Raw genomic sequence first — 26363 nt, forward strand, 5'->3', positions numbered from 1 at the left:
AAGGTGTCTACACAGATGGGTGGTGCTAACAATTGACAGCTGCAAAACCTGTGTGGTATTGGCACCTGAGCAGGAGTAAGCAAAGAGGGGGAGTAAGTGGTCAGCTGACAGGCTCCAGCATACCTAGAAGAAGCTGCTTTGAGAACGGCAGCCAGAATTGGAAAGATTTGTGTATTTTGGTAGGGGGTGAGCACAGGGGATCTGTAGTAGGATCTGAAGGGGCTAGAGCAGTTTGTGCCTGTTTAGCTCTCAAAATGAACTAGCCAGTCTCTTCACAAGAGAAAGTTCCACACTAAGGAGAAACTGCTGGGAATAGAATTCAGATTGAAGAGGATAGGGACCTTAGAGGAAAAGTTAAACGAGTGTACAGATAACAGTCAGGGAGGGGAACAGAGCCAGATATCTCAACAAGTAAGCTGCTGTGTTTTGAACACCACACTGTTGACAACAAGAGTGAGCTAGTTAGGAAGATGGTCCTAACCCAGGCCTCTCATGTACAAGTTCAGGAAAAAGTAGTTTTACTTAAAACTGAGCAACAGAAAAGCATCAAGTTTTAATAACATAGAAAATTAAAAGTTGAAGTAACATAGAAAGAAGAAAGAGACCACCTGGTAGAATAACCCCCCTTTGTACGTGAAAGCATAATAGAAAAATATACTCACAAAACTGATGAAAGTGAGAACTTATTATTCCCAAACAAGCTAAAATACAGGAAGAAAATGATGCAAGACATGAAAGAACAATAGAATCAGAAGTAGAAAAATCCGGAAATGAGATGGTAGAAGTTAGGAAAGAATTTTAAAATAATTTCAGAATTGAAGACAAACCCAGTAGGAACACAAAGTAAATAAGATACTCCTTTATTTTTTTTTTTTTTAAGATTTATTTCTTTATTCTAGAGAGAGAGTGCGGGCGCACACAAACACAGGAGTGGGGTCGGGGGAGAGGGAGAGAAGCAGACTCCTCACTGAGTGCGGAGGCTCATGTGGGGCTCAGTCTCACAACCGCAAGATCATGACCTGAGCTGAAACCAAGAGTCAGATACATAACTGACTAAGCCACCCAGGTGCCCCAATTCTCCTTTAGTAATAGAATATGAAAAAGGAAATTACTAAAAATCACAAAGAAATGAAGGTCACTTTTCCCCTATCCTTTATGGTAAGTACAGTTAAAAATCCTGGACATTATATATAATGCAAACATGAGAAAACTCTAAAAGGTAGAGAGAAGGCATTCTGGCTAGGGACCTTGGGACCCAAGGAATGAGGTAATGGTAAATTCCAGGGGTCTTCTTTTTGTCTCATATATCTCAGATTTGTTGTTGGAAAAAGCAACAATCTGGAAATGCCAGTAGGCACAAGGTGAAAAAGCCCCATGAATAAGCCCACCTGTTCTCTCTAGCCTAAGGACTAGGAGAGGGGCAGCTTAGGAAGACAGAAAACTTTTAGACACAAATCACTGCTCTACTACAGCCAAACACTACAGAAAAAACTGTGGCCCCACCCTCATTCCTGTCAGCAAAGTCTGAGTGTAGAGTCTAGATTTTCACTCTTGCCAGGATCTAGTGAGGTACTCCAACCACCTCCCAATTGCCAGTGTTAGAAAAGACCAATTAGGGAGCTGGGACTTTCTCAGCAATCTGGTTTTTGTGTAACCTAGTTAATATTTAGCCTTTTGGTTTTTGTTTTTGCATGTTTTTTGCTTACAGTCTTAATCTCTGAAGGCCAGTTAGAGAACTGGAACTTTCTTCTCCACCAGGCAGGAACGAGGTTTCCCCCACCCTTGTGATGTCAGTGGAGACCTTGTGGGGAGCCTGGATTCTACCCCACGCAGGAGTAATAGCAGTAATAAGTTGGCCTTCCCTCTTCTCTACTGGGGTGTCAGAGGATGCCTGCTATAACAGTAGATTTAAATAAGATCCGGAGTCTCATGCCATGAAACCCAAAATGTTCAGATTTCAATTGAAAATCATTTCTCCATGTGAAGAGCCAGGAAAATCTTAACTTGAATGAAAAAAGGCAGTTGAGATGGTGACAGCAGGATGACATAGATACTAGAATTATCTGACAAGATTTTAAAGCAGCGATTATAAAAATGCCTCAGTGTGCAATTATAGACACTGAAACAAATGAATAATGGAGCCTCATCAAAGAAATAGAAGATAGAAGGAAGAATCAAATGGAAATTTTAGAACTGAAAAATACAGTAACCAAAACAAAAATCTCAGTGGACAGGGTCAACAGCAGAATGGAGAGGACAGAGGAAAGAGTCAGTGAACTTGAAGATAAAATAATAGAAATCCCACAATCTGAACCAGTGAGAAAATAGAATATTTAAAAAAATAAACAGAACTTAAGAGACCTGTGGACCATAACAAAAAAAATCTTAACATTTCTGTCACTGGAGGAGTCCTGGAAAGAGAGGAGCCAAGAGAGAGTGTCTGAAAAACTATTCAAAGAAATAATGGCTGGGAATTGCCCAGATTTGGCAGAAGACATGCATGTACGTGCAAGAAGTTGGGTGACCTCCAGCAATCCTTGGCTCCCACAGGGGTTCACAGTCCTTTGGTTTTGTCTCAGTCTTGCTCTCATTCTTCTGCTCAGCTGCCATATTTCTTTTCAGTTTTCAAATTTCCACATTTTTGCCCGTGTTCATTCTCAGCTATTGGCCTTGCTTCCTGTTTCTATTTTGAAAGGTAACGGTTATCCGAAGAGGATTTGCACAAACTCCCACCACCATATATAGCTATTACCTACATCTGTGCTCATTTATCCCGTCTTCTGTTTCTGTACATCACCACTGTCTAGTGGGGCGCTGTCATGTCACTAGCCATGTGTGGTCATTGAGCTTGAAATGTGGCTAACGTGACCAAGGAGCTGAACTTTAAATTTTCAATTCTTGGTCCTCATCTTACTTGATTTTTCACCAACATTTCATATAACTAGTCCCTCCCTCCTTTTTTTTTTTTTAAGGTTTATTCATTCATTTGAGAGAGAGTGTGCACGCTTGAATGCACACACAAGTTGAGGGGGGAGGGAGAGGGAGAGAATCCCCAAGCAGACTTCTTGCCGAACGCAGAGCCTCAGGCGGGGCTTGATCCCAGGAACCTGAGATCATGTCCTGAGCTGAAATCAAGAGTTGGAAGCTCAACAGACTGAGCCACCCAGGCGCCCCCCCCTCCACTTTTAAACACTTTTTTCCGTTGGCTCCCAGGATTCTGTATTCTCTTGGTATTTGTTCCAACTACTTATTCTTTCTCAGCCTCTTTAGCTGGTTCCTCTTCAACTGACTGACTTCTGAATGATGATGTGCTGCTCCAGGGCTCAGCTCTTGGTCCTCTTCTGTGAGAGTATATATTCACTCTCCTGGTGATCTCATGTAATATCTTGGCTTTTATGTTGATGACCCCCAGATTTATGTCTGCATCCTAGACTTTTCACCTGAACCCATATCGCCACCTCTTTATTTTACATCTCAATCTTTTGGCTGTCTAAGAGGTATCTTAAACTGTATGTGTCCAAAACTGATCTTTCCTCTAGGCCAGTTCTTGCCCCAGATGTCCCTATCTCAGTTAATGACTATTTCATACTTCTTTTTGCTTAATCCCAACATTTTGGAGTCATCCTTGACTTCTTGTTTTTTCACTCCCCATTTCAATGAGTAAATTAGCTATCACTTGCTGCATAACAAATGACCACAAATGTAGCAGCTTAAAACAGAACATATTTATTACCTCATAGTTTCTGCTGGTCAGGAGTCTGGGCATATCTTAACTGGGTGCTTTTCAGTCGGGGTGTCACCTGGCCTGTCTTCTCATCTAGAGGTTCAACTGGGAAAGAGTCCACTTCCAAGCTTGCTAGAGTTGTTGACAGAATCCATTTCCTTGTGGTTGTAGAACTGAGGGCCTCAGCTTCTTGCTGGCTGTCAAGTGGAGGCTGCCCTCAACTCCTGGAGGCCTCCCACTGTTCCTTATCACTTTGACTTCCCTAGTGTGGCTACTTGCTTCATTAGGTCACAAGGAGAGTCCCTCTTTAGATTGGGTCTCCTGGCAGGACAGATGTCGTGGAAATGACATCTCATCATCTTTGCCATGTTCTGTTGGTTAGTAGCGAGTCATAGATCCTGCTCACGCTTGGGAGGCTATTATACATGGGTATGAATACCCAGAAAGGGAGATAATGAAGACCACCACCCCAGTGGCTGTCTGCTACAGTATGTCAGCAGGTCTTGTTAGCTTTACCTTTAAAATCTACCCCCACTCTAACCACTTTTCACTACTTCTCGTGCCACCACCTTGAGAAGTAAGGTAAAATTAAAGGTGTGAAAGTGATTGTCCCTTCCGCTATCATTTAGATATTATGAGAGTCAAGTATTCTACCATTTCTCTGATTTTTATGCTTGTATTTGGCATCATCCTCTCTCAAAGCAAAAAATTTGGGAGTGATTTTGATCCTCTCCTTCACCTCCTCATATGCTAATCTCATCAAGCCCATCAAATACATGTCATATTCATTCTTTTCTCTCTGTGACCAGCCTGCCGTTATTGCTCACCTAGACTTCAGCAGTAGATTCCTAGCAATCTGTGTGTTTCCATGCATTCCTCCCCTATTTTTTAAAGATTTTATTTATTTATTTATTTATTTATTTATTTATTTATTTATTTATTTGAGAGAGAGGAGCACACTAGTAGGGGGAACAGGAGAGGGAGAAGCAGGCTCCCCACCGAGCAGGGAACTCGATGCGGGGCTTGATCCCAGGACCCTGGGATCATGACCTGAGCCGAAGGCAGACGCTCAGCTGAGCCACCCAGGTGCCCCTCCATGCATTCCTCTTAATCCATTTTTTAAATATCAACTGGGATGATTTTTTTAAAGTGTAAGTCATATCATTTATAATCTTCTTAGACCTCATCATTGGCTTTTCCCATTGGACCTAATGGGCCTACCTGATCTGACTCTGCTCACCTTCCCAGACTCAACTTGTTCCTTTCCTGCCTCCCCAGCCTTCTAGCTTTACCCAAAACTCTCTGGGTGCATCCTTACTCTAAAGGCCTTTGTGCTCACTCCTCCCTTTGATCCAGACTCTTCCTGCTGTTGTACCCTAGAGCTGTTTTCTTCTCACCTGTTAGATCTCAGTTAACTGTACCACAAGAGATCTTTCCCAATCATCCAGTTCTGTCAGGTTCTCCCTGTTCTTTTTCATAGTTTTCATTTCCTTTAGAGCAGTGGGTATCATTTTTAATGCTGTATGTGCCCCTTGTTGCATTTGCTTATTTTTTGCCTTTTCCACTATGTTCTCTGAGGTTAGAGACCTTGTTTGCTCACTCAGCTCAGAGCTTAGCTCATTGAATGTGCTCAAGTAAGTGTTTATCAGGTGAATAGGAGAGTAAATGAATTATTTATTTCCCTCACAAATATTTGTTCCTGGAAATATTAATGTCACCTCTTGCTTTTATGTGACTGGTATACCTCCTGAGCCACATGTGTTTGTAAAATTTTTTCTGCTTGTACTTGATCAAAACGTGATTTTTACAGCTTTATGTGTTTCATGTAAAAAATTAATATAGTTTCAAATAAATTTTTACTAACTCATGGAAAGTAAAAATACAGTGACCTCTTTTAGAAGAAGTATTTCTGAAACTTAGATTATAAATTTTATCATCATTTATACTCTTACATAAGCATATTTCAGCAGTTGAGCTTACTATTTTTTCCACAACCCTGTTAATCCAAAACTTTTAAGTTGCATTAGAAAGCAGTCCCCATTTTATGTCACCTAAGAGTCCTCTTAGACAAATGGTCTTGGTCTCCTAGGTTAAGATTTCCAGTTGAAACTTTATCACTGAATTTCCTTCCTTTAAGCAAATTTAAAGAAAAAATGTTTAAAAAGAAAAAGTAAAGGGGCACCTGGGTGGCTCAGTCAGTTAATCATCCAATTCTTGATTTCAGCTCAGGCCATGATCTCAGGGTTGTGGGATCGAGCCTTACCTTGGGCGCTGCGCTGAGTGTGGAGCCTGCTTAAGATTCTCTCTCTCCCTCTCCCTGCCCTCCCCACCCCACTCAGATTCTCTCTTTCTCTTTCTTAAAAAAAAAAAAATTTTGAAAAAGAAAAAGAAAGGTTGAGCAGCAGGTAACCAAATGAGGAAAGGAGTATTACCTAATCCAGTAAACTTTAAAACAGACTCACAGGAACCATACAACTGACCTTTTTTTTTGCCCCACAGAAACTGTATGGGTGAGATTCTGAGAGCTCTTACAAATAACCCCAAATCTGGACAGATGCAAACTGAGTGGGGATCATTGTTATTTCACTCTCCTAATTGAAGAGTGGAAGAAATCGTTGCTGTGGAGGGCTTGGGTGGAAAGAGGGGAAATTAATTGGGTGGCTGACTCTCTCTGCCCAAAAGTCGGGTCTGCTTCTAATTTGGGCTATGCCTTGACCCAGGACACTTAAAATCTCCGAGGAGAGCAGAGTCTGGGTGGTTTATTCTAATAGATTATATACTCCTCTGTCTGAGCCCCAGCACGTCCTCAGACTTCAGAACAGTGGATAGAACATAAAATATCAGCTCTCACACTACAACTAGGATGGAGGGGTAAAGTTGTCTTAGGTACTGCAGAAAAAGAATCAAGAAATCACCCACGCTTTGCAAATGTCTGGAGAGCAATATCTAACCACAAGCAAGATGAAAGAAATGACGTTGTAGCTAATGCAAATATCCTATGATGGGAAAATAAAGAGGAAGAAAACAGCACGTAAATGCTGACAACTGATCATAGAGGAAAAATAATAAGGAGATTGCTTCCAACTACTTGATGCTGTACATCAACTTAATGAGATTTTGAATTAAAAAAAAACAGACAAGAAAATGATAACAGTGAGATGAAATGGAAGATTACACATCTAAAGAAATGTAAATAAATTACATACAGAAAAAACTGGAATGAAAATTGAATTACTGATAGCTTTATAGACATTTCAACGAATATAGGTTGAAATAATTAGAAAAGCAAAGACACGTGGAAGACAGGAGATCCAAAATAAAGATAGTTGCTGCCACTGAAGAAAGGAACCTAACAAAGAGGACAAACGGATTGAAATTGCACAAGAAGTTTCAGGAAAACTATATAGCTGTTCAACAAGACCTGATTTGATCAAGTTATTGAACTTTTAGGATAAAGGACAAGTTCTTGGGTGGGAAGCCTCAGGGAGTTCTGTGCCTCCTCTGGCTGGGGTCATGTTCAGTCTGCACAGAGCCTTCGCCATGGTCTTTGGATGCTCAGACACTGTGATTGGAATACCAGACCACTGTGGATGGTGGCCCTGTGCCATGATGGTCATCATCAGACCAGCTAGCAAGGAGAAGTTTGTGAGAGAGATGGTGCAGCACTGGAAGACACGTGTTTCTGAATTCCTGGAGTTTGTCTTTGCTTATCTGCTTGTCCAGGTCTTAGAACTAGTTGTTCAGTATTCTCTTATCTTGGACTGAGCTCCCGGAAGAATTTATTTAGTACTTGGAATTTCTTATGCTTTATTGCATCAATATTTTTCTTAACTTGTATTTGCTTCTCTGGGTCATGAAAAGAGTCACAACTTGTTATGTAAGATCTTTTGGCAGTTCATCTGCACCAGCTTACTGGGACCTGCCAGTGCCTTAGTGTCTCTGACAAGCCCTTGAGCTAGAGCTAACCTGTCATTGACTAGGAGGAGCAAAATGCATTAAGGTACAGACTGAGCACCCTCCATGTCACTTGAAAGAGAAGGGAATTAAATCATCTAGAGATTTGGGCTCCCTCTTTCCTCTCTTTCAAGCTTAGACAGGCCTCTGGCTTGAACATGAGGTGTATTATGTGTTTTCAGAAGCCATGCTAGTCCTCAGGAAAGACCTTCTGCAGCCAGAGCTCCGTAAAAGTATTGCAGTGGTACGTAGTCCATTTTGTAAAGACATTACCCTGTTTGGATTTTAGTTATTTCTACCTAAGTAAAATATAATATTGTGACTTTAAAAAATAGTGAAAGAAGAAAGGAGGGAGAGAAAGGGAGGAGGAGAGAAAATGAGAGTGACAGAGTTCTTCAGGCTTCCAAACAGAAAAGCAAACCACATAAAAACAGGAAAAATCAGACTGGCTTTGGGCTTCTCCAGCGTAGCATTCACTATCCGTATTATTCAGGGGAGCAGCATCTGCAAAGTTCTGAAGGCAAGAAAGGATGGCCCAAGACATACCCAGCCAAAATGTCATTCAGCTGTAAAGCTAGCAAGCAGATATTCTTAAACACCAGAGAATTTAGGAAAAGGAGCCATTTATGAGCTCCACAGGAAAATAACCACTTGGCAGCAAAATCCAGCCAATTAAGAATTAAAGACTCAAGGAGAAGTTGTGGTGAGAGGATAGTGAGGAGATTGCTTCAGCTAAAAAAGAGGTCCACTACTAAAGAACTGTGGAATCACAGTTCTAGAGTGGAATGTACTGCAGACCTGGACAGTGTAAAAATTACATAACAAAAATTGGGAGAAGAAATGGGAGGAAATGTGGGTGCTAAGGTTTTCAACTTTCAAGGAAGGAAGTTAGTGGATTCTGTCTAAAATTAACTTAATTTTGTATGTAACTTAAAAACTAAAGTGAATCCAATTTCTAAATAATTTTTCATGTGTTTTTAAAAATGTGGAATATTCAAATAATACATAAAATAATAGCTGGTATTAATGTAGTATTCATATTCAGTAAATGTCCCCATTTTGTTTTAGATCATGTGTAAAATATTTAAGACAAAAGGAAAGATTTAGAGAAGAATAATGAATACTAATGCATTCACCACCTAGGTTAGGAAATAAGACATTGCTAATATAATTAGAAACCCCTGCATGCCTCCTCCCCAGTTTCAAAGATAACCAATATCCTGATTTTGTGGTGTCATTTGTTCACATACATATCTTTACACTTTTAATATATATGAACATATATTAGGATTAATAAATTTTCTGTTTTCAGTCATTACAGAAACAGTATTCTGCAGTTTGATTTTTTAGCTTAACATTGTTTTGAGATTTATGTTGAATGTATTGAGTGTATTTTTCACCCTATAATTCTATTATATAGATATACTATAATTTATTAATCCATTTTCTATTGATGGACATTTATTTGTATCCTTTTTTGCTTTTTATGTCGATAAGACTTTCTTATATCTTCTTAAAACATTACATAATAATGTTTTTCATCATCAAAAACTTGGATTATTCAGGAAAACTTATAGAAAATAACATATATTTAAAGTAGAGCAACAGCACTGATTTCCCTTTGATTTCTTTTTTCTATTAAATTATATACAAATTAACACTATTAAAAGTATCTATAGCATGATCCCCTTTGTATAAATATATATTGTCAGTGTATTTTTCTGTTTGTATATATGCATCGAAAAATGTCTGGAATGATGTTTACTAAATGTTCGTATTTTAAAAGTCTAAGTGAATTCATAGTATAATTGAAATGCCAAATGATATTCTAGCTTTCTTGAACATATGACTTTAAAAAAATCAATTAGATAAAGAAAAGGAAAAGTTAGGAGTTTTCTTTTACTTAATCATCATTCCTTTTTCAGTACCTGTCTTCAATTTCAAATGACTAAATGAAAGAAAAGTTATGACAGTAAATGTCCCTTTGGTATAACACAACTTGCAAGTGATTTAGACTGTATGTAGAAGAGGTTTTCAGGAAGCGTAGAAACTTCCAGTAGATTTTTTTTTCCTCATTCCAGGGTTGTGCAGCCCAGCCCCCCTTCCCAAGTTCTGATATGCCCCATGGACCCAGCTGTTAGGTTTGTTTGTTTTCAGAGCTGCCTCATTGCATTGCTTGTCCACTGAGCATCTCCAAACTGCATGATATCAAATAGAAGAGTATAAGATACTCTGCTTTGTTGTTTGGGTGAAAATATGATCTGTTTGTTTTGTAGGTATGACCTTGCTTCTAGGGAGTGGCTTACCCTAAACCGTTCCGTGAACAGTGTGGTTGTCAGATACGGCCATTCTTTAGCATTATACAAGGTAAAGTGTCTCCCTTCTGTACCAAGCTAGAAACTCCAGTCTTCCACACATGCCTTATTATATTATGTAGTTGAAAAGGTACGTAGCGTTGGGGTTTTGTCTCTAATCTTTTTTATTGTGGTAAAATACACATAACGTAAAATTTACTGTCTTAACCATTTTTAAGTGTACAGTTCAGTGGTATTATATACATTCCTAATGTGCAACTACCACTACCATTCATCTCAGTAACTCTTTTCATTTTGTAAAACTATAACTCTATGCCTATGAAACAATAACTCCCCATATCCCTCCTCCCCTCTGCCACTGACAACCACCATTCTACTCTCTGTCTCTCTAATTTTGACTTCAGTTTTGATTTTTAGTTAGGGAGAAACTTTCTGTTTTTGGGGGGGTAATACAGTTGGCTAAGTTGTAAGTGGAAATTAAAGTTGAAACCAGTTTGACCTGAGAGATTTTAATGGATTCAGATTGTACTGGGACGTTATGATTGTAGTACTAAATGGTTAAAAATTAATACTGTGTAAATTAGCTTTTATGTTAGTTAGCAAGTTTAGACAAGAATAGCCACATTGCAATATAACTGAATAATCACTTTCATTTCCTTGTTTTTGTGGTTTAGGGGAGGATGAGGGAACTCTTCAACTTTATTTTTACAAGCCATTTTATACCGTAAGAGATCTCATATGAGGAAGTCCAAGAACAGTGGCGAAGTATTGGAGATACAGAATATGATGTTTTATTTTATGTTGTTCCTTTCATTCTTTTCCTAATAATTCACTAAAAGGTGTATTTCACTAGCACTTCTTAAGCTAAGAATAACAACAAGGTTTTGAACTTTTGTTTCTCAAGTTTGATGCTTTTGATTTTTTTAGAATTTTGTTTGCATTTTTTTCCCTAGGATAAAATTTACATGTATGGAGGAAAAATTGATTCAACAGGGAATGTGACCAATGAGTTGAGAGTGTTCCATATTCATAATGAGTCATGGGTATTGTTGACCCCTAAAGCCAAGGAGCAGTATGCAGTGGTCGGGCACTCGGCGCACATTGTCACATTGAAAACTGGCCGAGTGGTCATGCTGGTCATCTTTGGTCATTGCCCTCTCTATGGATATATAAGCAATGTACAGGAATATGACTTGGGTAGGTGTATTTTTTCTAGTGGATCCTTTTTGAACGTCAAATTTAAAACCTTTACCCTTATTATTATGCCTGTTTAACAAGATTCCACCTAACTTTGACCCCAGTACTTTATCTTGAAATGTGGTTAATGTTGATGTGTTACCAGTGAAATTCAGATTATTGCTGCTGCTATGTAGTATATATTTGTTACCATCAATTTGGTGAGGAGTTAAGGACGACACTAAATGCTTTTGGTGTTGAAAATAAATAAATAGGGGTTCCTGGGTGGCTCAGTCGTTAAAGCATCTGCCTTCGGCTCAGGTCATGATCCCAGGGTCCTGGGACCGAGCCCCGCATCGGGCTCCCTGTCCGCAGGAAGCCTGCTTCTCCCTCTCCCACTCCCCCTGCTTGTGTTCCCTCTCTCGCTGTGTCTCTCTGTCAAATAAATAAATAAAATCTTTAAAAAAAAAAAGAAAGAAAGAAAAATGATTTGGAACAACAGATATACTGAAGAAAAAAATTTAGACGACCCTTTAGATACTGGTTTAATGGACTGTGATTTCCCCTTAATGTGTAATCTTTCCATTGGTTAAATTTTATTATATCTGTTGTGATGGTGTGGGAGCACCACCTCTAATTGATAGTTTGAGAAAGTAGGTCCCTAAAGTACATCTGTGTATTGGTCACTGAAAGTCTCAGGGTATTAAGTGTTCCATTGAGGGAAATCTGAGTCTTTTACATTTAATGTAATTATTTTCCTACATGGTATAGTAGAACGTCAGAACATTTAACAGATTGATGTTTGGCCACCTGGCTTTGTTACAAGTTTTAGATGGCCTTCCTTTAAAAATAAAAAGATAAAAGAAATTTATACGTATCAAGCCTCCTGAAATCTCTTATTTTAAACCAATTGGTCATTTTAAGTATTAGAGAGGAGGATCCTGCAATGTTTGCCTTTAACTGTTTTCCTCTTCCAGCTAAGAACACATGGAGTATATTACAAACCAATGGTGCCCTTGTCCAAGGGGGCTATGGTCATAGCAGTGTCTATGACCACAGGACCAAGGCCCTGTATGTTCATGGGGGCTACAAGGCTTTCAGCGCCAATAAATACCGGCTCGCAGATGATCTCTACAGATACGATGTGGACACCCAGATGTGGTGGGTGCTTTTTCTTGAGCTTTTACTCTCCGGTGTGAATTCTAGCAATTGTCGGGAAAATATTGGGCTATATTTTTGTTTTCAGGCCTAACACATAATTCTCTTCAGCATTGTAGATAGAGAAGTTGGGAAAGAAGCAGAAGGTAATAATATAGCTATTATTTATTTTGTAGTAGATTGATTAGAAAATGCTTGGTATTTTTTGACTGTTTTTTCAATTTTCATAAACTCAGTACCTCTATAAAATTTTAGCTCTTCAAAACCCTGAGGACTAAATTGTTCTACAAAGCTGTAATGTATGCACATTGCTGTAATTAAGTAAAACATACCCATTTTTCAACCTTTTCTTGATGACTAAAGTGTCATCATTGGGGTTAGTTACTGGCGTCACTGCATGAAATCATCAAACAGAGGTGGTCTCAGGACCTGAATTAGAACCGTCCTCCCTCTGCTATAAACTGAACTATATATAAAGTGTGCTAATTTTAATAAATGTAAAACAAATTTGAGTTATGAAATAATGTCATTATATAAGGCAATGATTTCTCTTCTTTCTTTTTGTATTTTCTTACATATTTGAGACCATGCTCTGGATACCCTTTTACATTCTGTCTGTCATTTTTAGTGGCTGTGTAAATACTTTGTCATGTGGGTGTACTGAGACGGGGCAGTTAGAAGTTCTGGTTTCTAGTTGTTGTCTTATTATTAAGGCATTGTATATAAGCTTTTGTCTGTATTTGATGTGATTTCTACCCAGAAACGAAGTATAGGGTCTTGTGAGGTAGGAAGTTTTAAGACTCTTAGTCTGTTTTGTCAAAATTCTCATAGGCCTTTAGGATTTTATGTATTTATTTATTGTTGAGAAAGTTATATATAGGGAAAAATCTAGAAGTATTTGCACATTTGGTTCTGAAGTTAAGAAAATGGTTGTGTTTGCATTAGCAGATAGATGATAAATATTCTAAAAAACTAACCTTGTATTTATTATCTTTAAATAAACTCAAAAGGACCATTCTTAAGGACAGCCGATTTTTCCGTTACTTACACACAGCTGTGATAGTGAGTGGAACCATGCTGGTGTTTGGAGGAAACACACACAACGACACATCCATGAGCCATGGTGCCAAATGCTTCTCTTCGGATTTTATGGCTTATGACATTGGTAAGTTTCCTAAAGCCATTTTAGTTTCAAGAATCTTTTTTGTCTATGAGCAACATTTTCTTTTTTTGAGAGAGAGCAGGAGCGGAGAATGGAGGGGCAGAGGGAGGGGGAAGAGAGAGTATCTTAAGCAGGCTCCACACCCAGCACAGAGCGCAATGTAGGACTCTATCTCATGACCCTGTGATCATGATCCTTGCCAAAATCGAGTCGGATGCTTAACCAACTGTAAGCAGCATTTTAAAAGAAACTGAAAATATCGCTAGTTGGAAGTGTCAGGCCATTTGAAAGAGGTCCAAATGGTATTTTTTATATTCATGTGACAAATACTATATGTTTAAAGAAAAAAAGCATTCTATATTAAGTTCTTGTTTATATTTCTTATTTAGTTTTTAATACATTTTTCTATATTGAGTTCTATTAAGTGAAATCACTCCCATTAATTGGTTGAATGTTAATTTTTGAGGGTGAGTTGGGGTGACCAACTTCTTCTGTGTTACAAACAAATGCCTTATGTAATAGTCTTATGTAGTGGACGCCTGGGTGGCTTAGTTAAGCGTCTGCCTTCGGCTCAGGTCATGACCCCGGGATTCTGGGATGGAACCCCACGTCGGGCTCCCTGCTCAGTGGGGAGCCTGCTTCTCCCTCTCTCTGCTGCGCTCTGCCTGCTTGTGCGCTCTCTCTCTCTGTCAAATAAATAAAATCTTTAAAAAAAATAGTCTTATGTAGTTGTGACCACCAGCATTGTGTTAAGTTGGTTTAACTAATAGCTTTATCACATTCCCTAAAAAATTGGTTTTACACATTTTTGAAGTCTACTTTGACATGGAATTTAAACATTTCTTGGAGTGGTAATATACTTGACCAGAAGAGGGCAGTATTTGTTCATGCAAAACAAGTCCTAGAAATTCTCTTGTGTAATTATCATCAGACGTTCTTTTTTAGCAGACATACGTGTGCCAGCCACTGAGCTCAGGGATTGTAAGATGAGTAAATTACAGTGCTTGGCCTCACAGTGGGGGAGGCAGAAAGCTGAGCAGACAATATAATTGCAATTCAGGGTGTTACTTGTTCTGAGAGGAATATATGAGAGCATCTATGGGCCTGCCTTACCTCAAGAGAAAAAGGGTTAGGATCAGGGGAAGCCTTCTTGAGTAGGGTCTGAGTCCCGAGGAAGTCAGCGAGGTGAAGTTAGGCAGCACTTCTCACATGAAGGAAGCCCATGTACACGGAGACACAGAGGCAAAAAGAGACCCTACCACATACTTGGGGCCTCTGAGTAGTTTTGGCTGTTATCAGCTGCGCACTGGGGAGGAATGGCTTCCGGCAGAACTAGAGAAGCAGAGAGCTAGCAGACTAGTCAGATCTTGAGAGACCTGTTACATCATGCTAAGGAATTTGGGCTTTTTGAAGAATCTTACAGAAGAGCTGATGGAATCGTATTTGTGTCTTAAGAAGATCTCTTTGTGGCATTGTGGTGAGTAGTCGGGAAGGGGCAAGATAGGAGTTCGGAGGCTGTTGCAAAATCCCGAGGAGGGTTGGAACCAAGGCTGTGGAAGTGGCAGTGAGGTTAAAGAGAGAGATGGGTTTGAGAACTGCTGGGAACTTGGGAATTGTTGGGGTGTGTTTTGAGAGAGGTGAACACATCCTTATTGCCAGGTACCTGGTGGTGTTTTGTCAAAACCGTGGTAGACGGTGCTTTTTACCAAGGCTGGAAGGTAGAAGGAGAGGGACTAGGCTGGGCGGAAGGGAGTAAAATGGGTTCGGGGGCATGTTCAGCTGGAGATGACCATGGGACCGAGCCATACAGAGGTCAGTGGGAAGCCCAAAGCAGGGGCGAGCCTCTACGGAGCATGTATCAGCAGGGATGAGCAGAGAGCCAGAGCATGGATGGATAAAATGTCTGCAGGAGAGTGGAGACTGTGCAGGCATGTTGGAGAAGCAGGAGGAACGTGAGGCAAGATCGGTGACCTGTGAGAGAGCAGTTACCAGTGGCTGCAGGGGACTTAAGGAAAACAAAGCCTGGAGAGCCTTTTGGATTTAGCAACAATGATGTTGTTTGTTAGCCTCTAGACAGGAAGGAGTAATCCAGATTACAGTCATATAAGGTGAGATGTACACCATGAAGGTTGACTGTTTTAGTAAAAAAAAAAAAAAAAAGAAAGAAAAAGAAAAAAAAAACCCTCTTCTCTGTGAAGGGAAGAGAAGGCATAGTTGAGTGCCTCCTTGAGCACATTTAAAAAGCCAGGTGGGACAAGAGGAAGGAGTTACTGCCACCTTGTGGTTTTAGGGAGAGAAGCAAGGTGGGTGGGCAGGAAGCTATGAGAGTTGATGGCCTCTTCTCCGTGTGAAGAAGACCACGGAATCTAGGCTGGGGAGGAGGAAGTGAAAGCTGTTGTTGTTAAGGTTGAATAAAGGTCTGGATCGAGTAGAAGAGTGTTTGCTTAGTGAGCGTGAATGTCTGAATGTTTCAGAGAGCGAGTATGAGTGAGGTTGGCAGGGTTCTACTGTGCCAATTAGATTAAGGTCCAGAAGAGAATTGCTAGCATGGGTCAGAACAAAGGAAAATCAGTAGATCCTAGGGGTTCTAGGAAAGGACTTGAAGTTGGAATTTTTTTTATTTTTTATTTTTAGTTTTCATCTTTCACCTGTATTTTCTTGTTTTAACTGCTGAGTTTGGGCAAATCAACGTGGAGTAGAAAATAATTACGGAATGCACATATTTTACTTACATAAGTTTTGAAAAATATAAAATTTACCTAAGTTAAGAAGCGTGCTAGTGGGTAAAATTGATGGGCAACAGAATGAGTGATGTGAGTGTCATGGATGTTGGATGCATTCATGAATTAGAATTGCTGTATCGTCCTATCCTTCTTCCATGCCCTGCTGTTCTGCTTTTGCCATATTTTACCTCAGAAATAATGGCGTGATTAAGAAAAACCAAGAGATACATTTTATGAGGTTGTGCTTGTCATAGTCTTCTCCCCAAAGAAGATGCCATTTCCCGCTGATTATGAAGAGCGGTTCCTTCTGAAATGTATTTTTCTTGCTCCTAGCTTGTGACCGCTGGTCAGTGCTTCCCAGACCTGATCTCCACCATGATGTCAACAGATTTGGCCATTCAGCAGTCTTACACAACAGGTACTTAGCTGAAGAAGCGCTTGTCCCTTTTCTCTTGTGTTTAAAATGTAAGCGAAGTTGAACATGAAGAAGTGGAATTGGACTTAATATATTATTTGCGGGATCCCTTCAGCCCATTAGTTTGTCACAGAATTATTTAGGTCTGAATTTCCTGATTTCTATTTAAAATGTCTGATGTGGGGCACCTGGGGGGCTCAGTCATTAAGCATCTGCCCTCGGCTCAGGTCATGATCCTAGGGTCCTGGGATCGAGTCCCACATCGGGCTCCCTGCTTGGTGAGAAGCCTGCTTCTCCCTCTCCCACTCCCCCTTCTTGTGTTCCTTCTCTCGCTCTCTCTCTCTCTCTGTCAAAGAAACAAAATCTTTTTAAAAAATTTTTAAAAAAATGTCTGATGTGGATTTGAATTACTTCTGATGCCAAGTTTGTTAGCATGTGGGAGTATGCTATGTTTGGTGCTGTCTGAATGCATGGGACAACAGGAGTTCTATGTAGTTACTGTCTTATGTCCCCCGCTGTTCACTGTTGTTTGCGGTACTTGGGTTGTCAGGTTTCTTATCACTGCATCTGAATGGTAAGGAGGGATTAAAAAAGAGGAGAGAGGACACTTCGGATGGGAGATAGGATAGAGGAACAGAGGTGGGGAGATTGTGAAGCTTCATACAGATAAATCTGCAGTCTTTGGATATTCTGAAGTCTATACTGCATTTCATCGCATCACTCAAAAATGCCTGGCCCGAGCTAAATAAATCTGCCCCTGGAGAAGGGGGATCCAGAATGGGCACTCTGCCCATTCCTCACAGTATGCTTTAAAGATTTGTGATTGGTTGGGGAACCTGGCTGGCTCAGTCAGTGGAGCATGCAATTCTTGCCCCCAGGGTTGTGATCTTGAGCCCCACGTTGGGTGTAGAGGTTACTTAAAAATAAAATCTTAAAAATAAATAAAGATTTGTGATTCGTTAAACAGCCTAATCACGTTCTTAATTTTTCCCATTTTGTTTCAGCTGTTATGAGTATTGGCTGTTTCTCCTTCTAAAATTCTGAGCCTTATCGATCCTGAAACTACTTAAGTGCTACAACGCCTACATTATGTTAGGATTCCTTGGCTTTCAAAATTTCTGTTGTTATGATGCAAGATGAGATGAAGACCTGGGATTAGAAAAGATGAGCCAGCAGCATGTCTTGCCGATGTCATGAAGGAAGAATTGACACAATTCAGATACTTAGATATTAGGAAAAGGTGACAACTTTTTAAAATAATCGCTCAGCTGCAATTTAGTGATAAACGTGGTTTTCCTGTGAGAACGTGGGATAGTATAGACTGACACCCTTACTAATTTGAAGTGTCATCTTAAATTGTAGGCTGATACTTCCTCAGTGAGGAAAACCCTGAAGATTTCTAGTGAGTCCCTCTTGATGCTTTCATCTGAAAAGCAGTGGGGCTGTTTTGTCATTACCTTGGGCGCCTGGCCTCTGCTTTATTCATCTTTGTCCCCGTGGTTCTCGTAGCACAGTATTTAGCACATAATAGACCTTCTCTAAATTGTAGCAGCTCTTAGTATGGTCATGGTAACAAGCAAATAAATGGATCTTCTATTAAAACATTCTAAGTTTTTGTATAAACTCAGAGAAGATGACAGTTTGCCCTACAACAGAATTGAACCATGAATCAAAATTAGGAATGGCTTGCCTGACTTAAAATAATGTTTTCATTTCTGTGTAATTCCAGTGGTGTATTTGGGCCTATCTGTGAATCATCCGTGTGTACGGGGCGGGGTTCGAGGGGGCAGCCGATGACAAGAGAGGCCATGGCTAGTTTCATTTTGTGAAAGAATTTACTGGGAGAGAAACTTTGATATCATTTCTTCGTATTCCAAGTGGTGGTTTTCTTAGCCCGTCAGCAGCTTTGGGTCAGCCTTACCTCACTTAGTTGCTGTCCTCGTGGTTTTTGTGAGGGAGGTGGGGTGAGGAGCTGGCCGTGAGGCACTGGGGCTGCGAAGAAGCAGCTGTTCCTTTCACCTGCCTGCTCCAGGCTTTTTGAAGGGCTCTGCGTACCTCACATAGCCCACGTGTGACCAGTTGGGTTCAGAATTGCTGAAAACATCAGCTGTACTGGGGCGGGGGGGAGCTTATTTGGTTTAAGCAGCAGATTGACGAGTTGAATCCAGACTGCTAAAAAAACGTGATACTAAACCAATAGTGAGATTAGAAATTAAACATGGGGTTCATTTTTGGTCACTGAAATGTGTCCATTTTTAGATACAGTATATAACAGACACTTAGCCACAAAAATCTTCATGCGTTTAGTAAGTTAGTCTTGTGTTAGTTTGAAGGAAATTGAGGCAAGTGAGGGTGAATTTCTTGACACCTCACTGTGGGTTAGTGCTAAACTTGCCGGCAGATCGTAGGCTCCCCGAGTTGGAAGAGATCTGAAGTCACCTGCTCAAAACTTCCACTTACTGCAGTCATCCCCTTTAAACATGTCCAGGGATGGAGAACCCACCGAGGAAGGAAGCTCCCTCCTTTTCTGTAGACACCAGTCATTAGCAGGTTCTCCTTTCTATTATCTGGAGTCCACTTCTCTGTCTCTTCTGCCAAATGGTCTTGTTTCTGTTCTTCAGATTTTTGCCAGAGGTTATTATGTTTAAGGATAGCGTTGTATCTCTGGTCTGTATAGCCTGCAGCCTGACTCTTTCTTCAGGTTCCAATTGAGGATGTCCCAGCAAATGTCACACAAGAGGCATAGACATACCATGTAGGTGGTGGATATGGCCCAGTGTACTCTGTGAGACCCAACTGCATCATTTGCTGGCATTGGCCTCCCACAGTAGCATTTTAGGAACGTTCCCTGGAGCTACTACACAATTGCTTTTGTTTTGAATATGTGTGATTCTGCATATATGGCCTGTTAACAGCTTTATTGAAGTAGAGTTCATATACACAACAGATTGAATATACTTACAGCATATACTTTGATAACTTGACGTAAGTATACACTTGTGAAATGATCACCACGATTGAGATAACATATCCATTACCCACAAAATGTCCTCGTTCAAAAATGTCCTGTCTATATTCATGAGGGATATTGCTCCATAGTTTTGTGGGGTGTTTTTATGATATATTTGTCTGATTAATATTGGACAGAATAAATGAGGAAGTATTCTTTCCCCCTCTAGTTACTGGAAAGACTTGTAAAGGATTGGTATTACACTTGACATGTTTGATGTTTGGTAGAATTCATCTGGGCCTAGACTTTTCTTTGTGGAAAGATTTTAAAAATTGTGAATTCAGTCTTTACTTGTGATAGGTTTATCTGTTCAGATTTTTTTAGATTTTTTTTAATTGTGATAAAATTTTCATAACATAAGATTTACTGTCTTAATCGTTTTGACGTGTGTGGTTTAATAGCACACATTGTGTGCAGTCATCACTGCCATTCATCTCCTGAACTTTTCTCATCACACAAAACTGAAACTTTCTACCCATTAAACAATACGTTCCCATTCTGCCCTGCCCCCATCCTTCAGCAACCAGTACACTACTTCCTGTCTCTATGAAGTTGACTATTTCAGGAACCTTTAGCTGGAATCAGACAGTATTTGTCCTCTTGTGGCTGGTTTATTTCACTTTGCATAATATCCTCAAGGTTCATTCATCCATGTTGTAGCAGGTGTCAGAATTTCTTTCCTTTCTAACAAAGGCTGAATAATATTCTCATATATGTATACCACATTTTGTTTATCTGTTCTTCTGTCAGTAGGTACTTGGTTTGCTATAAACATGGATGTACAAATATCTATTTGAGTCTTAGCTTTCGTTTCTTTTGGTTATATACCCAGAAGTGGAATTTCTAGATCATATTGTAGTTCTGTTTTTAAGTTTTCTGTGGAACTAGATAATTTTGATAATCAGTCTTGCTAGGAATTTGTTTGATTTAAGTTGTCTAATTTGTTGGTATAAAAGTTCCTATTTCTTTATATACTTTTTAATTTAATACTTAGGCTTTTTCATTCCTCATTTTGTTAATTTATCTTTTGTCTTTGTTCTTGGTCGGCCTAGCTAAAGGGTTGTCAATTTTATTGATCTTGTCAAAGAACAAATTTCTGATTTCATTTTTCTCTATTATCTTTCTGTATATATTTTATTGTTTCTTCTTGATATTATTTTCTCCCTTCTGATTGCTTTGGGTTTAGTTTGCTTTTCTAAAGGTGGAAACTTAGATTATTGATTTTAAATTCTTTTTTTTTCTAATATATGTGTTTAAAACTGTAAGTTTGTCTCTAAGTACTACTTTAATACCAACCCATAAATTTTGAAATGGCATATTTTTGTTTTCATTTAGTTAAAAATATTTTCTAATTTTCCTTGTGATTTCTTCTTTGACCCATAGGTTATTCAGAATATGTTGTTTATTTTTCAAATATTTGTGGAGTTCACAGATTTTCTACCTGTTGATTTATGATTTAGTTCCATTTTGGTGATCAGAGAACATACTTTGAAGATTTCCTTTCCTAAAAAAAACAAAAACAAAAACCACTTACTGAGTTGTTGTTGTTGTTGTTGTTTTTATGGCCTAGCACATATGGTCTCCCCGGGAGAATGTTCCATGTGCCCTTGAAAAGAATATGTGTGCTGCTCTATTTAGGTGGAGTGTTCCACAGATGCCAGTAGGTCAAATTGGTTGATAATGTTGTTCAAGTTTTGTGTATCCTTGTTGATTTTATGCCTAGTTGTTCTTTTATTAAGAATGAGATATTAAAGTCTTCAACTATTATTGTTACTTTACTATTTTTCATAAGGTAGACCTGACAGCAAAGAATTTTCTTAGTCTTTGTTTATCTGGGGAGGTCTTTATTTCAGTTTCATTTTTGAAGGATAGTTTTGTTGGATAGAGAATTCTTATTTGACATTTTTTTTTTCTTTCCATCACTTTCAGTATCTTATTCCTCTGCCTTCTGGCCTTCATTGTGTCTTAGCCATTAATATTAATGTGATTCTCTTGTATGTGAAAAGTTATCCTACTTTTGTCGCTTTCAAGAATTTCTCTTTGTTTTGGGCTTCAGCAGTTTTTGATAATAATGTGTGTGAACGTGGATCTTTTTGTGATTGTTCAACTTGGAGTTTGTTGAGCTCTGTTGGATGGATGTATAGATTAATTTTTTTCATCGAATTTGGGGAGTTTTCAACTATTACTTCTTTAAGTGTGTTTTCAGCTCTCTCTCACTTCTTTCCTTCTGGGACTCCCATTATGCTTATGTTGGATACTTGACAGTGTCCTGCAAGTCTCTGAAGCTCTTTTCATTTTCTTTGATATTTTTTCATTTCTTTTCTTCAGATTATACAATCACTATTGATGTGTCTTTAAGTTCACTGTTTCTTTCCTCTGCCAGCTCAAGTCTCCTGAGTTCCTCTAGTGAATTTTTCATTTCACTTATTATACTTTTCAACTCCAGAATTTCCTTTTAATTATTCCTTATCATTTATGTCTCCTTTTGAGTCATTGATATCCTATTTTGACTTAATTCTTCAGACATAGTTTTCTTGGACTATATTTGTAATAGCTGATTTGAAGCCTTTGTCTTTTGAGTCCAACATGTGGGCCCCCTCAAAGACTGTTTACTTCCTCTGTTTGGTCACACTTTTTTTTTTTTAAGATTTTATTTATTTATTTATTTATTTGAGAGAGAGAGAGAGAGAGAGAGAGAGAGGGAGGGAGAGAGAGAGCATGAGCAAGCAGGTGGAGTGGAGGGAGAAGCAGACTCCCTGCTGAGCAGGGAGCTCAATGCAAGGCTCAATCCCAGAACTCTGGGATCATGACCTGAGCTGAAGGCAGATGCTTAACCGACTGAGCCACACAGGCTCCCCTGTATATATTGTAACATTTTCTTGAAAACCAAGCCTTTTAGGTAATAACCAGATATGGATTCTGACTCCCCCACCATCACCACAGGGGTTGTTATTACTGTTTGTTTAGTGTCTTGCATAGACTAATTCTAGAGTCTGTCTTCCCAGTGTACCACTGCTGATTTTTTCTGCCTAGTTGTTTTTTCTTGTTTTTATTTTTAAACCTGACTTCCTAGGGATTGCCTCTAAAGAGTCTTAGTCTTTCTTTTGAGGGGTAAGGGAAAGAATGGTTTTTAGATATCACAATCTAAGTCATATCCATTGCTACTAGGTTGGTCATTGTGTTTAGCCCTTTTAAGAATATAAGTTAAAGAGGGGCACCTGGTTGGCTCAGTCGGTTAAACATCTGCCTTTGGCTCAGGTCATGATCCCAGGGTCCTGGGCTTGAGCCCGGTGTCCGACTCCTTGCTCGGCGGGGGGAGCCTGCTTCTCCCTCTCCCTCTGCCCCTCCCCCCTACTCATTCTCTCACTTTCTCTCTCTCTCTGTCTTGCAAATAAATAAATAAATAAATAAATAAATAAATAAATAAATATTTTTGAAAAGAAGATAAAGAGAAGCTTTGTTTTGTTTTCTTGTTTTTATTTTTTTTTAATTTTTTAAGATTATTTATTTGAGGGGGGAGGAGGGGCAGAGGGAGAGGGAGAGGGAGAGAGAGTCCCAAGCAGACTCCATGCTGAATGCAGAGCCCGACGCGGGGCTTGATCTAACAACCCTGAGATCATGACCTGGGCTGAAACCAAGAGTTGGATGCTTAACTGACTGCACCACCCAGGCGCCCCATTGTTCTTGTTTTTAAAATGAAAAAAGAATGTGTGTGTGTGTGTGTCTTTTCCTTCTTCCCTCACTAGATAAATGGTTGTATACAATATATACTTTTCTCTGCATTTCCTTTTTTTTCACACAGCAGTATATCCTGAAGATCACCCCGTAGCAGTATGTAGAAATCGTCCTCATTCCTTTTTACATCTCCCGACTGCTATTTCATTGTGTGGATGTACCATAGTTTACTCACATCACATCCTGAATTGATGGACATTTGGGGACATTTTGTCTGAAGATTGTAAAAAGTCTATCGTGCATTTGTATATAGAAACTTTCAGTAAACTACTCCTCTCCTTTTTTTTCCCCTTTTAGCACCATGTATGTATTTGGTGGTTTCAATAGTCTCCTTCTCAGTGACATCCTCGTATTCACCTCAGAACGGTGTGGAGCACACCGGAGCGAAGCTGCTTGCCTGGCAGCAGGACCTGGCATCCGGTGTGTGTGGGATACAGGGTCATCTCAGTGTATCTCCTGGGAGTTGGCAACTGAAGCACAAGAAGAAAAGTTAAAATCAGAATGTTTTTCCAAAAGAAGTATGTTTTTTTCCTTTTCTTAAAATTTAATTTGAAATCTCATTTTGTCTGAATTATGAAGGTATTTAGCATATGTGCATTTTTTATGTTCATTTTATTATCCCAAATTGTTTGGTAATAACTGGTGCAAAGGCCTTATGGTGTTTGAAAATAGTTTTGTAGACCTCTTTACAGTGGTTGGCAACGCCATGTGGCTCCTAGAAGCTGTCTATGAGTGATGGAGACAAAACCCCCTTGGCATTGCACAGATTTTGTATACCAACTCCTGAGCCTGGCAGTTGGTCCCAGGCAATGCAATACAACAGGACCTTTTTGTGATGATGGAAATGTACTATTATGCATTGTCCCAATATGGGAGCTACTAGCCACAGACACTTGAAATGAGACTGGTGTGACCAAAGAACTGAATTTTAAACTAAAATTAAGAACTACATGAGGCTAGTTGTGCCTGCCTTATTGGATTATGCAGTTCTAATGTTAAGGATGAGATTAAGAGAGCCAGCCCAGAAAAGCTATGTTGGAGTAGAGGATGGAGGTAGTGTTGCTCTCTTTGCAAAGTATTCCTTTCTAGCTTCTCTAGTTGGGCACAGCAGTGATAACAAGACAGAGAGTTGCTGAGGTTGACCAGTGGTCCTGGCTTCTAGAACCACTCCTTATGTTTTCCAAGCTTTCTTCATCTTGCCTACTTAGCTTCTTATGTTTTTGCTCTGAGATACAGCACAGTGTAATACAGTGATGTAATAGATTAGAAATCCTTCGAAAAGAAAAAGTCTCTGCGAAATATTTGTTCACTTCAGTTATTTTAAAGAATGTTGACTGAATTTCTTAACCGTTGGAGTTGGTGTAGCAAGTTACATTGAGGGTTATGGTGGATAGAGTCAGCTTTCACTCTACTGGAATGCTCCAAATTAAGATGAGCGTAAATCCCCAAAAGGACACCCAGACAACTTTCCAGTGAGTGCTGGAAAATTGAGAGGACCAGAACCTGGTAGGGTTAGACAGTGTCTCTTCAAAGGAATAAAATCTGTGAAATTGTTTTTTTTTTAACCAAATTTTAAAAGTTCAAATTAAATGTGCAAGAGTATAGGAAGTAATATTTCATTACTATAGGTGGTTCATTATAAACCTCTTTGCTGTGAACTCATCTTAAATGTCGCATTCCTGGTCACTGTGCTTTCTCTGCGGACCCAGTCCTTGGGGTGATGACCAGGGCAGGTAGAGTAGCCTAAGGAGCATGCTTTGCCGGGGTGGGGGGGCTGCCTTATCTTGTCAGTGGCTTCCCCCATGTGCCATGTCCATAAGCAATATGGTTGTGCAGCCTCTTTTTTGTTGCTGACCTTGACCTGTCTAGGGTCAGTAGGAGATGCAGCAGGTCTGTAGTAGCCCAGAAATTCTGAAACTTGCACTCTTAGACTTACATACATGTGTAGATTGTAGCTCAGCCTAGTGTCTCCTTTGGGGTTCTGTGGTGCTGCCTGCTTCCTGCGCCCAGATTAGCCTTGCATTTGTAACTGGTGAGGATGGCTTGGTCTTCTACATTACTTTGGCTCTTGGGCAGCTCTTGATGTTGGTTGCTTTTTTTCTTGGGAAGAAAAGTATTCAAAGAACCAGACCTACTTCCATCATATCTCATTGTCCTTGAGTTAAAGTAACCTAGCTTTGTTTTTCCCTCTCTCTGTACTTTTGTTGGGGGCAAGGAGGTTTACAAAATAGTGTTTCTTCACATTGTTTACTTATTTCTAAGTACTCTTTTAACCTGAACACACCGATATATTTTCCTGCCAGTTTTTCTTCTTCTTTTACTTGCCAACCCTTGTTACTTTTTTTAAAAAGAAACCTTAGTCTTAGATTGTGCTCAACAGCAGCTGTAAATGGCCTGTGACTTATTCTAAGGAGAAGCTGTCACAGTTGATGGGCTTTTCTTCTTTTCATAGCTCTTGACCACGACAGATGTGACCAGCACACGGATTGTTACAGCTGCACAGCCAACACCAATGACTGTCACTGGTGCAGTGACCATTGTGTCCCCGTGAACCACAGCTGCACGGAAGCCCAGGTCAGGGGCCGCTTCTCAAGGGTTTCAGAGGATGAAAAAACCCCAGGGGCGGGGGGTTAGATGTGAGATTATGGTGTGTATGATACAAATACTGGCCCAGAGGGATTTTTAAAACCTCCGGTATAGTTTTAAAGTTTATTATTGCTCAGGCTTTCTTTTAGGAAGGGATGCTATGTACATCTTAATTTCGAAGGTCCAGCTAGCCACAAGGATTGGTGTGTAGTATCTTAGAAGAAGGTAGGACTGTTATTCTGTGTACTCCCCATCCCTAGGCATGGCTGTAGCTAGGTCCTAGATGCTTGGTGTACGGCTTGTCACAGTGACCTCACTCTACCTGTGCAAGCTTTTGGGAGCAAGTTAGGACTTGAGACTGAAGGTGAGTCAGGCGACTTTGCAAAATCTCCTTGTCTTATGTTA

General features: G+C 39.7%; 1 protein-coding gene across 5 annotated transcripts in view; it reads left to right on the plus strand.

The window, feature by feature from the left end:
* ATRN (attractin) overlaps positions 1–26363 on the plus strand; it is a 158195-nt gene that overhangs the window by 55635 nt on the left and 76197 nt on the right. For all 5 annotated transcript variants that reach the window (XM_025875936.2, XM_025875937.2, XM_025875939.2 and 2 more), the window contains 7 exons: positions 9955–10045; positions 10947–11190; positions 12147–12330; positions 13338–13492; positions 16546–16630; positions 23670–23890; positions 25825–25946. In XM_025875936.2, the coding sequence (XP_025731721.1) occupies positions 9955–10045; positions 10947–11190; positions 12147–12330; positions 13338–13492; positions 16546–16630; positions 23670–23890; positions 25825–25946 (1102 nt within the window). The remainder of the gene's footprint in view (positions 1–9954; positions 10046–10946; positions 11191–12146; positions 12331–13337; positions 13493–16545; positions 16631–23669; positions 23891–25824; positions 25947–26363) is intronic.

The sequence above is a fragment of the Callorhinus ursinus genome, unplaced genomic scaffold (assembly GCF_003265705.2).
Source record: "Callorhinus ursinus isolate GAN/ISIS: 27379988/994484 unplaced genomic scaffold, GSC_fseal_2.0 scaffold29, whole genome shotgun sequence".
In the NCBI taxonomy this organism is placed as follows: domain Eukaryota; kingdom Metazoa; phylum Chordata; class Mammalia; order Carnivora; family Otariidae; genus Callorhinus; species Callorhinus ursinus.